The following is a 13,577-nucleotide window of genomic DNA, read 5'->3' as shown; positions in this document are numbered from 1 at the left end:
ACGGAGCTCCATGAAAGCAGGAACACCGAGAAAAAAAAATATTACAGAAATTCGCAATATTTTGTGAGTTATTAGCAAATTAAATATTGCAGAAAACAACTTTAAATAAGCAAAACATAGCGCTTCATGACGTAAAATGAAACAGTTTAGCGATTGGAGCAAAGCGGTTGGCCAATGGGACGCGAGTCTGATTGATAGCCCGTCGGCCCGGTCGGCTCGTCGGCCATTAGGCCTAGCTGCAACCATCGTAGCTTTGGGATCGGGTTGCCATCATCGATGAATTTACCGGGCTTATCAGAATTTTAGTGCGGATCTGGGCGTCGCGCCGTACGAGGACACTCCACGCAAGCGCCGCGTCTCTGCCTCAATCCGCTTCGACAGCCGCAGAACACTCGTCTCCCGCAACTCCGCCACCGGAGCCACCTCGGCGAGTAGGAGGGAGAAACTGGTGAGCGGTCCCGTTGAGCACCGGTCCCGTCGCCGCACTTCACTCGAACAGTGAAAAGTCTGTCACAGTACTAAAAGAAAATAAGGATTCCCCTGGCTCCCCTTACTGCTTTTAGTTGACCGGGACCGGGGGCGCACAAGTGAAAATACGATGCACGTTGTCTGCACAGATTACTTGTCGTCTGCTCGCGATGGTTCGTCGTGGACGCCGCTGGGAGGCGCGCATGAGCGACAAGGCTCTGACAAGGCGTTGTTTTCGCCCTTTTTGAACTTTACTTTGCAACTTTATTAGCTCTATAAAAATGACTTGTTAGAGAAATAATGATGGTTAACGTGTGATATACTTTATTTCGCTTCAAAATTCCTTGGACGGCTCTCGCCAATCACGAAACCCAAAGAATGTGACGTATAGTGAAAGGGAGCACCGTTATGCGCGCGCATTCGGCACCTCGCGGCGCCACCGTCGGAGGAGGTGTTTCCGAGTTGTCAAATTAAAATATGATGCGCTAATATTTTCAAACCCTTTCGTTGTCCCCTGGGTTTCCGGGACCACTAGCGTGTAGAAACCGCAAAAAAAAGTCGACGCTCAAATACTGTTGGAGGGCCCCTTTAAAAAGTGTGTAAGATACCTCTGGAGCTGACACAGGAGTTCCATCGTAACTTATGCAAAACTTGCAATAATTTTGCTTTGTGAATACGGATTTGTTCTTAAGTTTTGTCGCATGTGCCTTTTTTTGTCCAAATGATCGTTTTGTGAATCTGGCATCAGGAGATTTGCCACATCACAGGAAGGCAAGTCACCCACACCATGAAGGCCTGAGGTGTCATTCCTCGCGACTTATTTGGCAAGTCGTTCTGCTAGTCACAATATATTTCCTTGCGGTGGAGCAGAACTACAAAAACATTCGCAATGCGCCTGCTTCTGCAACCATAAAGAGCCTCAAATGGAGCATGAAATCAATGTTACCCGATTACTGCCACTTTTGTACCCACCACAAAAGCACCAGTGGATGCTATAATCCCGAGCAAAAGGAATTTGTTGCGCCTGCTACAGTAAATATTGAGAAAAGGCATTTCAACATGCAAATCGCAGCACACGACAACAGATAACATGCACCAGTGGCACCCTAAGGTCAGCTTGAATCCAACCTAGTATGGCCGCAGAACCAGAATCTCGCCAGGCAGCGCTACAAAAACGAACATGGTGCCTGTTCACAAAAAAAATGGTCTATAGAAAATGCCATAAAACCATTTCTTTTCCCATGCATACCTGTTAGGTGGTCGGGAGGACTAACTTAAATACAGATCAAGGTTCACAACATGCTCTGCCCCAATATGGAAATAGGATGTTGTATCGACGTACAAAAACTGTACAAAAAAGATTAACACAGTCTTGTCCCATCTGTTTCTACTCTCGCATGTTGGAATTTGTGGTAATGACAAAAGAAATCATGCATACTTTGGCATAAAAAAGAGCATCTTGGTAGTTCTGGAAACATACCTAATGATAACAATACTAATACTGCTAGTAATAGGCACATAACCCTGGTATATTCATCAATTTGTCTAGTATTTTTTTGTTTTATGCACCAAGCCAGGCTCACTGATGGGTACAGTGTTAAAAATTAAAGTAATGTGAAAAAACACAGTTCGATATGTACACCATGAGACCTAAATAAAGGAATGCTAGGTGTGGTTTCACTGAAATAGTCTTGATAGAAGAAAACTGACAGTGGATGAAATAATATTGAACTTTTCCCCATTTTCTTTAACAAAATAAAACTAGATTTTTAAGCCCCAATATGAGGAAAACATGAAGGCCAGAAACATTTGCCCAGATTCAGTGGAAAGTCGGACAAACTAACCACAACACTTCCATAAAATCTAGTGTAATGAAACTGATATCTGCTGCAATTATGTCACACACAGGAGCCATGCAATGCACACCAGTAGCATTATAGTAACTATCATTGTCCCCTTTAGGCCCCACTTTTGTTAGCTACTAGTATATACCATGAAAATTGATTACAGCACCTTGGTGCAATGCTTTTACCTGATGCTCAATTCCTAACAAAATTTCTGGAGATCATATTCTTTGCACTCTCTAAGACACTGCTCGTTACAAAAAATAAATGAAAGGTGCATGCAATGAAACGGATGATAAACCTTTCTGTGAAGGTTTTCTTGTTATTTCTAAAAAAAGGAGGCTATTTTTAACATGTTTTAAGCCCCATGTTTTAAAAGAATGCAATATTATGGCTGCCATAACTTGGCACCCATATATCAACACAAGGATAGAAAAAAAAAAAAGTGAGGATGTGGAGATAAATTTATCGACAGATATTTGCTAAAGCGACTCTGGAGATATCTATATCTACCAAGTCTCTTTAGCAGACTACAGGGAAGTCAACTCCCCGGGAGGTTCCTTCCGAGTCTGCTACCATACCAAAGTAGCGAATTGGGCGAGTCGGTAAACCTTATACACTATGAAAACAGAACAACTGACGAACAGGAAGTATGGTACTTGGGGGATGTGTAGGCATTTGTTGATGTAATCTTTTTGGGTAAGTTGTTTTCTTTTTGTCCTTTTCACTGAAAACTTTAGATGCGAGTACAGCTTCATCCTGTCACGTTAGTTTCCCCACTTCGTCTTCGTCGTGCATTTGCTACTGCACTCTGCTTCACCGCAACTCGGCAAAAAGCGAACGCCACAGCTGCTTTGAGCTAATCGGAGCAACGCACGCGAGGCATGTGATGACCCCTAGCGAAGGTGCAGGGGCGAGAGCCTAACCCGAGCATTTGGAAAAGAAGCAGAGGAGGAACTCCCCTCTTGGAAGTCACTTTCGACCCCCTCGGAAATGAGCCCATTGGCCAAACTTCGTTCAGAAGCAGCGAGATAGAGTGCCGTCACATGCCTCCCTCCGCCACACCGACTAGCTCACTGGGATTGTAGCCTTCGCTGTTCGGCAGGCGATGGAGCATAGCTTGTGCTCTCTTTTGATAGCCAGAGGTAAAGGTAGACCTACTTCTGGACCTTGGGGTATCTCATGTCCTCGATGGCGTTGGTGCCCTCCGTCTGGAGCTCCTTCAGGTGCCTCGGCCACACCACGTCCACCCAGTCCACCTGGCGGACCTGCGAGAGTTTCGGTTCCCACTCCTCAAGGGTCGGGCCTAAGGAATGGCGTCCTCACGAACTACAGGCTCCGCGACGCCTTTGGCGCAGACGGGGTCGTTGCCGGCTTTCTCTAGTTTTTTGCTCGGTGTTGAAGTAAATTTTGATGCCCACCGGTATCCTCCCCGAGTAAAAAAGCAGTGTCGCGCTGTGTACAAGGTGGAACTATGGCGCAAGGTCAAGTACATCGTACATTGTACAATTAGGTCGTTGTGCTTCGCAAAAACCTGAAATTAGGCCCAAAGGGCACACACTCTTTTCCCCATACATTTTTCAATTGTGAATTTATAATTACAGTAAGACGCGACTCTTGCATTTTATTGCAACCTCCGGCAGTACCTTTGGTCCAGAACAGGTTTGATACCTGCACCTGTCTGTTTCGGCTTGGACGAGCATTGCACTGACGCGAGTTTGTACGTCACTCACTACTGCGTGGCGCACATTAAAGACCTCGAGCTAACAGTCATACTCCACTGGCTACATTCCTCATTTATGACATAAACCAGTGCAGTGATGTGATTGGCTTAAGCCGTTTTGGAGCAGCTTTTGGAGCAGCCAAAAAAGTGTTTTGGAGCAGCAAAAGTGGCTTTTGGAGCAGATATTCTTAGAAAAATAAAAAATATTTGTTTCAAGTGCTGGACAAACCAAGGACACTTTGGTTCTGCAATAAACAAATTATAGTCAAGTTAGACCACCTGGGAGTCTTTAAACACGTAACTGAAATGCCAATGACATAACAGATTTTGCAATGCTTCAGTTAAATGATACGTATATATGTACACGCTATAGGTAAATAAGAACCAAAGTGCACATACTAAAATTTATTTGAAAATGACCAGCTCAGTATAAATAGCACAGCATTAGGTTGACTAATGATAAAATAAATGAAATCGTCTCCAACTGATGAAACACTTAATTACTGCAGTGCAATGCGAAATTGTCGTGAGAGCGGAGATGGCTGTTCGGTCGAAAACATGCCACTCCACTCCGTCGCCAACTGGTTCCCAAAATTGTATGGAAAATGTAACTGTCCAGCATACGACAAAAAAACAGTCCAGCGGCACATGCTTGCCAGGCCGGCAGGCAAGGTACAAGCTAAACACACAGAAAAAAAAAAAGAGAAAAGAACCTGAGCACATCGATGCAAGACATCACGAGCCAGGGTCAAAAAGTTCTTGGAGCGCTTTGTGCAACGACTGAACTCGAGACAAACAAGCACGCTGTGCGGGTTCAGCGTGCAGACGTTACCTTCTATGCTTTAGCTCACTTCCCTTCACCAACTTTCTTTCGTGGCAGATTTTTCACGTAGCGGGATCCCTCTCGAAAGAAAACCCACCGAGAAAAACCTAGGTAATCAATACTTCGACACAGAAGTCTTCGAGCTAAAGAGGGATTTTTGTGGTAGTGTATTAAACAAGAACAGGGATGTTGATGAACATGCGGCGGTATTTAGTTACATTTTAGAAAGCACCATATCTGCAGCGACATGAGGACGGCACAACACCCGACGTCGCGCGACCATGGTGACTGGCAGGCAGGGACCAAATATAGTTTTCCCACGGCCATTGCTTTCAGCAGCGAGTGCTTCAGCTCACAAAGGAACTCCCGCCGCGCAAAAATGTGGTTTCGCTTCCCAGCATGACGGCATGGCTGCTACTCCAGCACGTTAGCGTCGCAGCGCCGCACATGCCCGCGTCTATCGTAAAAAACAATAATAATAAAATAAAAAAAAATATAAAAAAATGCAAGACGATGTTGACCGGAACGAGACATGACAGGAAAACCATGCAAGACCGGATGAGCGATTGATGCAGGGTACTTTGTGTCGGACAGCCGCTTGCGCCACCTAGCTCACAGCGTGCTCAATTACGGTACTCAGTTTAGTTTAGGATTAGAAAGGCGACCAAAGTTGGTCCTTTGGCGCAGGCTTGGTGCAGATTGCCCATATTTTGGCAAAATGTAGCAGGATGTAGCAGGGTTAGCCACCTGGCGCAGTTTGGCGCAGCAATTAAATTACTGCAGTGTTGTGATACCTCAAAGGCAGACCGACCTTATGCTGTCTTAACTAAAAGATATAATTTGCTTTTCTCGAAAGGGAAGGAGAGCCAAAGTTCACCCTTCCATAATTCATGCATTGTAATTTGAGTGATGCCTTAATTCAAATAAAAGACAGGACTCCAGCCTAACGCTACACCTTTCAAACAGAGCCACACTACTCCTACACTCAAAAGTGTTTGGGATGTGCAAACAATCTCTGATAATGGGACATTTAGTGCCGCAGAAATTTTATGTATTCGTGAAGATTTATGGCCGACTACAGCTACACTTTTTTTTAAACTTATCCAAAACGTTTTGGCCATGCATCAGATGCCGCAAGAATTTTGTGTAGTTACAAACTAACAGCTGCACCTTCACTCGGCTGCTTGTGCTTTGGCAAAACGTTGGGACAGTGCTAAGTGGGCAGAGCACGGAGCCGTCAAATTTGTGATCGTGCCAGATGTTCATAGAACCTGGCAGCCACACAATGTCGCTGCGGAAGCAGGTTAGAAAAAGTCTTCAGGACTCACCAGTATCGTAGACTATAGTCGGTTGCAAGCTAAGAAAAAACCGGAAATGCCTCTCAGAGGAAAATGTAATCCTACGCCGAGAAATTCCAGCCAATCGTTTTCATGACGCCACGATTCCGTAAACCAATCGCGATCCTTTTGAAAAAAAAAAAAAAAAAAGCTCAACATGGCTGCTGGCCTTAGCAACGCGACACTAGTTTCTCGTGACAATTATTCTGCTTTTTTGCACAGTGTTTTACGTGCCCGAGGTTACGCCACGAAATCTTAATGGTATCGGCTTGCATTTGCAGCAGTTTTTGCGCGACAACGTGAGAATCCAGCGACGCTATCGCCAACGAAAATTTCAAGGCTTAGCGCCGGTAAGGCTGCACCAGGCTGTTTCGTCCAAGAAGAATCAGGGGAATCGCTTTCCGATGTCACCTCAGTGGGATCCATGACGGAAGACAAAAAGAGCGGGGCGCGGTGGTGGTGTCGATGACTTGGGAGGGTGCCGATTTGTCAAAACCCGAAAAGTATAATTATTCTTGTTTTCTATTCATCCAACAAAATAAAGGCACACATTTCGTGCGCAAAGCCCACAAAACTAAGTAAATCACTAAATATTTATTATTTGCACTTTCCCTCAAACGAAGGCGCCGGAAGACGGTATGTTAGAGAGTATCTTGGACAGAAAATGAATTGGGAAGACTGTACATTGGACATGACTTTCTTTCTTTACTAAACAGCTATTTCGTTGACAAAAACATATTCTAACCTATTTAAATGTCCTGAATGAATTAAATAAATATTGTAGTAGTTTAAGACACGTTTCCTGGAGGAAGAAAAAGCAACGTTGCTAGCGAACTACTTTCTCGACGGCGGAGGCACTTCAGATGGGCGCAATGCGCTTGTGGGTGGAGCTAAAAGATTGTTCTCAGGTTGCATCCGACTATAATTAAGCATATTTATCCTTTCGTGAATTTGAACTTTCAGAATATATCGAAATGAAAAGAATGCATGCATAACATCTCTTAAAACCAATGATACAATGGTACCCAGAGAAGAGAGGTTTCATCGGTCCATTTTGAAACTGGAACATTGACTCAACGACAAAGAACAGGCAATGTAAAACCATCACACCTTGCACTACAAATAAAAATAAAATATGAGGTTGCACTTTGAGAGGCACCGGGCAAATCCCCCAAAATTTGGTTGCTATACTCCCAAGTTTCTACAAGGTAAACATCACAAGCTGCTATCAAAGCCCAAAAGCATGCAAACTTTGTTTTACGCAGAAATACAAACGTGGAAAGCTCCAAACAGCCATATGCCACATCTTCTGGTCTACAATTCACACCACCTTTAAACGGTCGTTTTTAGAGAAAAGTCTCACACATATATGTACAGTCGGCGAAAGAAAACTGCATTGATAAGCCTGCTTATGCATATTGTGATTGTGATATATCCGTAAGCAGGAGCCAGTAAGAATATTCTTGCTTAAACATACAAAACAGCGCAAAAAAGACAAGGACAACCACCACAGCAAACATGTGCAGTGAAAATTCATACTAGTTATAGCAAAAGAAAGAAAAAATTTGTACAAGATGCATCGCTGTACAAGACGTATTAACGAAAAAAGAAATATATATATATGCGACTTGTACGTTGGAAAATATGGCAATCCTATTACCAATCCTTTGGCGTAGAAAAGTTTTCAAGTTTTAAAACCAGTAATAGAGCAGCATTTTATTAAAAGATCTTGCAAAATATCTGGCGACTGCTGCTGCGCTTTCCTCATACTTCCTTGCCGTAGGTTATATGTAAACAAGTAACTCAAATGCCTTTCAAATGTCAACACACAGATGCGTGCATGTCCATTGTTCCGCACCAAGGAATTGCCGCACCTGCGGCTCAAGCCGCTTAAAAAAACTTGTGTTTCGCACCAACGTCACCAAAAATATATATATAAAAAAAGAAGTTATTCCTAAAACAACTACAGGATCCAGACAGCTGAGGTACAAAACAATGTAAGCCAGACAAAAATAAGTAATAATCCGTTTTGGTTAACTTATGATTGAGATGATTCAGGTACCTTTGTTAAGGCAGTCATAGTATCTGCTATTTGTTTTTATTTTTAATTGGCACCTACGCACACTCATCAGATGTTCCGCACAACTTTTTAGAAGCTACATTTAATTGTTAAAACAGAGTAAGTAGATTCTGTGTGCCTATATGCACACCTGAACGTTGTGATGTCAATCTCTGAGTAAATATAAGAAAGAACAGCTGGATCATACCATTCTGAACTAACCATTAAGGTAAACCAACCCTGTATACTTAAAAAGAACAACATATTGGCACCACAAAAAATTTGCTCAAACATTTTTTTGCTCAGATTAATTTCATCTTGTGGTGGCCGACTTAAAATTTGAGAAGAGTATTGTGGGAAATTCACACTCAACTGTAGAGAGATGCAATTTGAACAGCTGAAAATAACTGCAGTAATAATGTCAAATTAACATACAATGTATAGCTTTTCAAGTAGCTCAGTACAATCGAAGGCAGCATTTAAAAGAAATATTTTTGAAGGTAGACAAATTAGACCACATTGTGCTGAATTCACTACTGATCTGATTTCGAGCATTTTGGGCGGCTGGCTAGCAGATGCTTATGCATAAGGGACCCTGCTTAGCCTTGCAAGGCACCCAGGGTACCTTGACTTTTTGCTAATAAAGATTATTACTACTATTAACACCAATATGTCTTTCTAACTCTGGGCATTGGGGAAAAAAAACAGTTGGGAGGCATCTAGACTCTGCCAGGGATAATGAACAAGCTAAGAAATGTTTGCCTCACAAAATGCCTGGGTCTGATATGTTAAAACAATGCTCAAGCCAGAAAAATGTCCTACTCATGGGTAGGGACAATCGAGAAAACCACTTTGGTGAACCCAGTTTGACAACAGACACTGTAAAAAATTGCTTAAAAATATTTCTACCGGGCAAGGAGCTTTCAGTACATCAGAAAACAAAGTTATATGCACATGGTGATTACTTTTTATTTTAAAAATATACCAATGGCAATGTTAGAAGCAAGAAAACAAAGATGTTAGCTCTTTGCTTTGAAGAAAGCATATTCCATGTTGTATTGTATATTCCCAACTCCAAATATAGGCCTAAACCGCCCCTCCCCCCAAATTCAAACAAAAATACTTTTTCTTCTTTCATTAATATTTTTTTGGTATTCTTGTTTTAGATTTTTTAATATGAGATGGTACTTCTTTTTGAAAAGGTAATGATATGTGGCAATATACGGTAGTCATCGACCTCGACAATAAAGTAGAGTCTCATGAATACATCCTCAATTGGTGCGTTCCCCTGGCTGTTACATCCACGACTGCTTTTCCCGCTCCAAGTTTGTACAAAACATTTTATACAAAATTCAAGGACTTTTCAAAGATTTCAAGGGCAAGATTCAAGGCAACACAAAGCAAAAATGGCGATGACACGGGACGTGTTGAATTGGATTGAGGCGTCCCTTAAAGGGAAGCTACGGAGCTTCTTGGGAAAAATGAGTTTGAAGTGAATTCTAGGTATTTTTACCCCAGGAACCCGAATACTCAAACCATTTGCTGCGCAAGTATTGTTAAAGGTGAGAAAAACGCGAAAGACAGTCGCTGTACATGACGTCATCGACGGATCTTTTGGCTGCCCAAGGCTAGGGAGGCGGGGCTTCAGCCCCATTTTGAAATTGGTCGTATGGCTCTCCGGCACGTCGCATTGAAACCTAATTGTGATATCTGTTATTCTAAACGCCAAATGAATGCAATTCAAGCGTTTTTTCTCAAATATAGAAGTGCCCCATCTTCCCTTTAAAATGGGTGCATGTTGCATGACACAATCGTGATAATAATTTGCACAAGTGTTGATGGCTTCGCAACGCAACCTGCAAGATACAACCCTAACCTGATTAAAATTGTTAGATATGTTTTCTGTGCATGGGTCAGGTATATTTAGGAGAAAGAACAACATATTTTCAGTGGCCAGTTTGTTGGCAATGCATCTAGCAGCAAAATAAAACCATGGGGCAAGCGCTTTTCTCCCGCAATATTGTTACACGCTACAAGGAACCGCCACTAAATGCATCGCTGCAGCTCGGACAAGTCAAGAAAAGCAAAGTGTATACCCTTCATGTAAACGAATGTTTCCCCCCAAAAAACCCGGCTTTTTATATATATATATATATATATATATATATATATATATATATATATTATTATTATTATTATTTTATTGGTTGCACTCCGGAGTCCATGCATCCACGTACACTTCCTTCTTGGTTTACTCACCACGCTTGGCGACTCGACATAATTCTCCAGCTTGGTGTGGCTGAACTCGAGGCTGATGACGTTGAGGAGCTTGTCACGGTTGGGGTTTTCAAAGTAACGACACCAGTCTTTCATCGTCATCTCAATGTCCTTCTGGGTGGTCACGTCCATCACGTCCAGGATCCTGCGGCTCCCTGAACGCACCAAGACGAGGATTAGTTGTGCGATACAGAACTGCTTCGTCACTTTGTTCCGTTTTGCTGCAAGGTCTGCTAAAACCATCCGACGGGATGGACTTTCGAAGAACCATATTTTACGTAAGCAATGTTTTCTACACTCAAGAGATATCATGTCAGCAGAGCTCAAACGGACAATATGTAGATGAGATTCTGACCTGCGATGATTCAATATCGTAGACAATCACCTTTTTATGTATAAGATGAGGAAGTTGAGAACACCTTTGTTTGTACCTCACCGCTTCGCTCATCACCACACCAGGCAATTGCGCTGAACATACTTAAAATTGTCTTCCACTGTTAATACAGCATATTTCTGTGATTGAGTCCCTAGTTTCTTTTTAATTATTTGCATTTTAAAACATAATCTATGTTTAGGATAATTCTAAATACATCTAGAAAATAATTGACCCCTGTGCCATGTGTGTTTGAAATGTAGAAATAATTACTTATAAAAGCATAAATTATAAAAGGAACAATCCAAGTTTTGGAGAAGCTTTTTATATAAAATGCCTGGCACTCTGGATAGATGTGGCAATAGTAGACATGCAAGTATTAGTTTTTCAACGCCTATAAAGCAGCAATAAAGCGGCAAACCATGAAAATGTACTAACACATTTCCCTGTGTATAAGTCGCGTTTTTTTCCGAACATTTTTAGTTTTATACGGCTTATATGCATTTCTTTTTATATTCACGGTGAGACATCTTTATGTGCAGCGCGCCATCTTTCGTAGAGCGCCCTAACTATGTAGCCATAGGTGTTGTTGCCCCTTCCAGGAGACACGCTGTTGCCACGCTTTTCTACACTTTTCATAACTGTGCTGTCGCCACACTTTTCTACACTTTTCATAACTGACTCAGAAAGCGAGAAATTTTGCGGTTTCCTCGAAGAGGCCCAATGTGGATAGACAAGACAGCGAGAACAAAGCTTTTACGGCATGTGATCAATGTTGCCTAATTCAACCATGGTTCCGTATTCCTTTGCTTCCGTCCAGTAACACTGAAAGGTAAGTGGGCCGGTATACACGCATCACAGAAAATTTTCTTATGTCTTTTTTAGTCTTTGTTTGATAAGCAGTTTTTATCTGCCATGCTCAGTGTTGCTACATATAAAAGGAAGGATTGCGGCTAGCTGATCTCTTAGCAGCACCGATAGTAGTGTCAAGATTTATCTAACTGCCTGCGCGTCGATGCTCGTGCAGTTTCCGTGACTTAGCCTATACTCCACTCACCCTTAAGCAGACAGTGCAGTGGGAGCTACGCACTTGCTGGACCAAACATCCGCCTCCCTTTCATCACCTGATCCCATTCTATGTGCGTGGGTATGCGCGAGGGAGTGTGATCACGTGGCAAAAGATAGAAGTGTGACTGGCCCAACGAGCATGTAGCTTTGACAGCACTGTTAGCTTATTAGTGAATAAAGGATAGGCTAGGCCTAGTGGTCTAAAGCATGGTTGACAAGTGCCTGGCACGTTAAACCTTCATTTGCTCAGCATGCGTACACTCAAATAAAGCCGATTACCTCCCAATTTTGGCGTTTTACGTTCTTTTGATGCGAAACACTTGATTGCCCCTGCCAGACAGTGCTATGCTTTGGGCATTTCTCGCAAGTCGAAACGAGGAAGTTGTCGCACGTCAAACGGTACGTGCGAACTAGCCGATTGTGCGAAACTCCTACGCTTCAATTTCGAGATACCGATGCGCATCTCTTAGTCAAAGCAAGACGCCTGAGAAAGCAAAACACATGGCTACTCACCGACACATTGCCGGACGTCATTACATGTAAAATTGTGGCTTGGTAACCTGTAAAGAAGATAAGATAACTGAAATTTCTGCATCACCACATTCACAAGAATTATTTCTCTTTAAAATTACCAAAATAAGGTCATATGTGAAAGAGTAAATTTTCTGAGAACAAGCTAAAAATACGAACTCGAAGGAACTTAAAAAAAATATATATATATATATTTTTTTTCAAATCTCAATGGCCAAATTAGTTTTGACACATTCATTAAAACAAAGACTCAAACACTCACCTCATTCCCATGTTTGCCTTGCTCTTGAACAGCATAGGGTACTCAAATCCATTCTCTTGGAAGTACTTCAGAGAAAAATCTGCCAACACAAACACATGCACAAAAGAAGCAATATTAGCATTCAACATGTACAGAATTTGGATGTAGTGATAAGACTGCAGGTTGTGCTAAACTGTACACATGTCACACACACAAGAAAAACAAAAACAGCACCATAATGTAGACAATGACGAAGGAAGTTTCTCTTCTTTCGTCCGTATATACGTGGATGCAGTGCATTGCTTTTTGATACCGACAAGCCAACCAGTTTATATAATGCCAACCATTAATGACATCACAATCCATAAAGGCGATCAACCACCATTGCAGCTGGCCTCACGGAGGGAAGAGCGACTTTTTCCTGTTATAAAGGCGCAGATGTTATAACAGACGGTAGTGGAGAGATCTTTACACAGATAACATATTGTTGCCAAAAGCAGCGTAGTTCCAACAGGCCGCTTTGCGACACTCGACACAAACATTTACCCCCGGAGCAGAGTATCGAATCGAAGTAACTATCGGGGTAAACTTCAAAACAAAAAGAGGCAGGCGAGCGAGCGAGCGAGCGAACACGAGAAGAGGGTCCGACTGAGTTCCATACCTTCCCCCTTCATCTCTTTAACGAAGGTGCAGGTGAAAGCGGGGCTGGTGACTTTATCCTCCACGGTAAACATCCTTCGCCCTTCGATTTCGTCGTCCTGAAGACAGTCTTCCGTGTAGTGACGACGCTCCTTCACTCGCTGCGATGCGGAAAGGTGGGGACAACAGACCAA

General features: G+C 42.5%; 1 protein-coding gene across 4 annotated transcripts in view; it reads right to left on the bottom strand.

Moving 5' to 3' along the window:
• Positions 1–13,577, bottom strand: part of LOC8053876 (lysine-specific demethylase 2B) — a 58,024-nt gene that overhangs the window by 32,365 nt on the left and 12,082 nt on the right. For all 4 annotated transcript variants that reach the window (XM_029968090.4, XM_040499222.1, XM_029968088.4 and 1 more), the window contains exons 2-6: positions 13,406–13,544; positions 12,766–12,844; positions 12,486–12,532; positions 10,514–10,686; positions 3,474–3,580 (exon numbers count right to left, since the gene is read on the bottom strand). In XM_029968090.4, the coding sequence (XP_029823950.2) occupies positions 3,474–3,580; positions 10,514–10,686; positions 12,486–12,532; positions 12,766–12,844; positions 13,406–13,544 (545 nt within the window). The remainder of the gene's footprint in view (positions 1–3,473; positions 3,581–10,513; positions 10,687–12,485; positions 12,533–12,765; positions 12,845–13,405; positions 13,545–13,577) is intronic.

This window comes from Ixodes scapularis, unplaced genomic scaffold (assembly GCF_016920785.2).
Source record: "Ixodes scapularis isolate PalLabHiFi unplaced genomic scaffold, ASM1692078v2 PGA_scaffold1__304_contigs__length_218370807, whole genome shotgun sequence".
NCBI classification, from domain to species: Eukaryota; Metazoa; Arthropoda; class Arachnida; order Ixodida; family Ixodidae; genus Ixodes; species Ixodes scapularis.
Note: the sequence above shows the minus strand (reverse complement) of the source record. Positions and strands in the feature narration are given on the sequence as shown.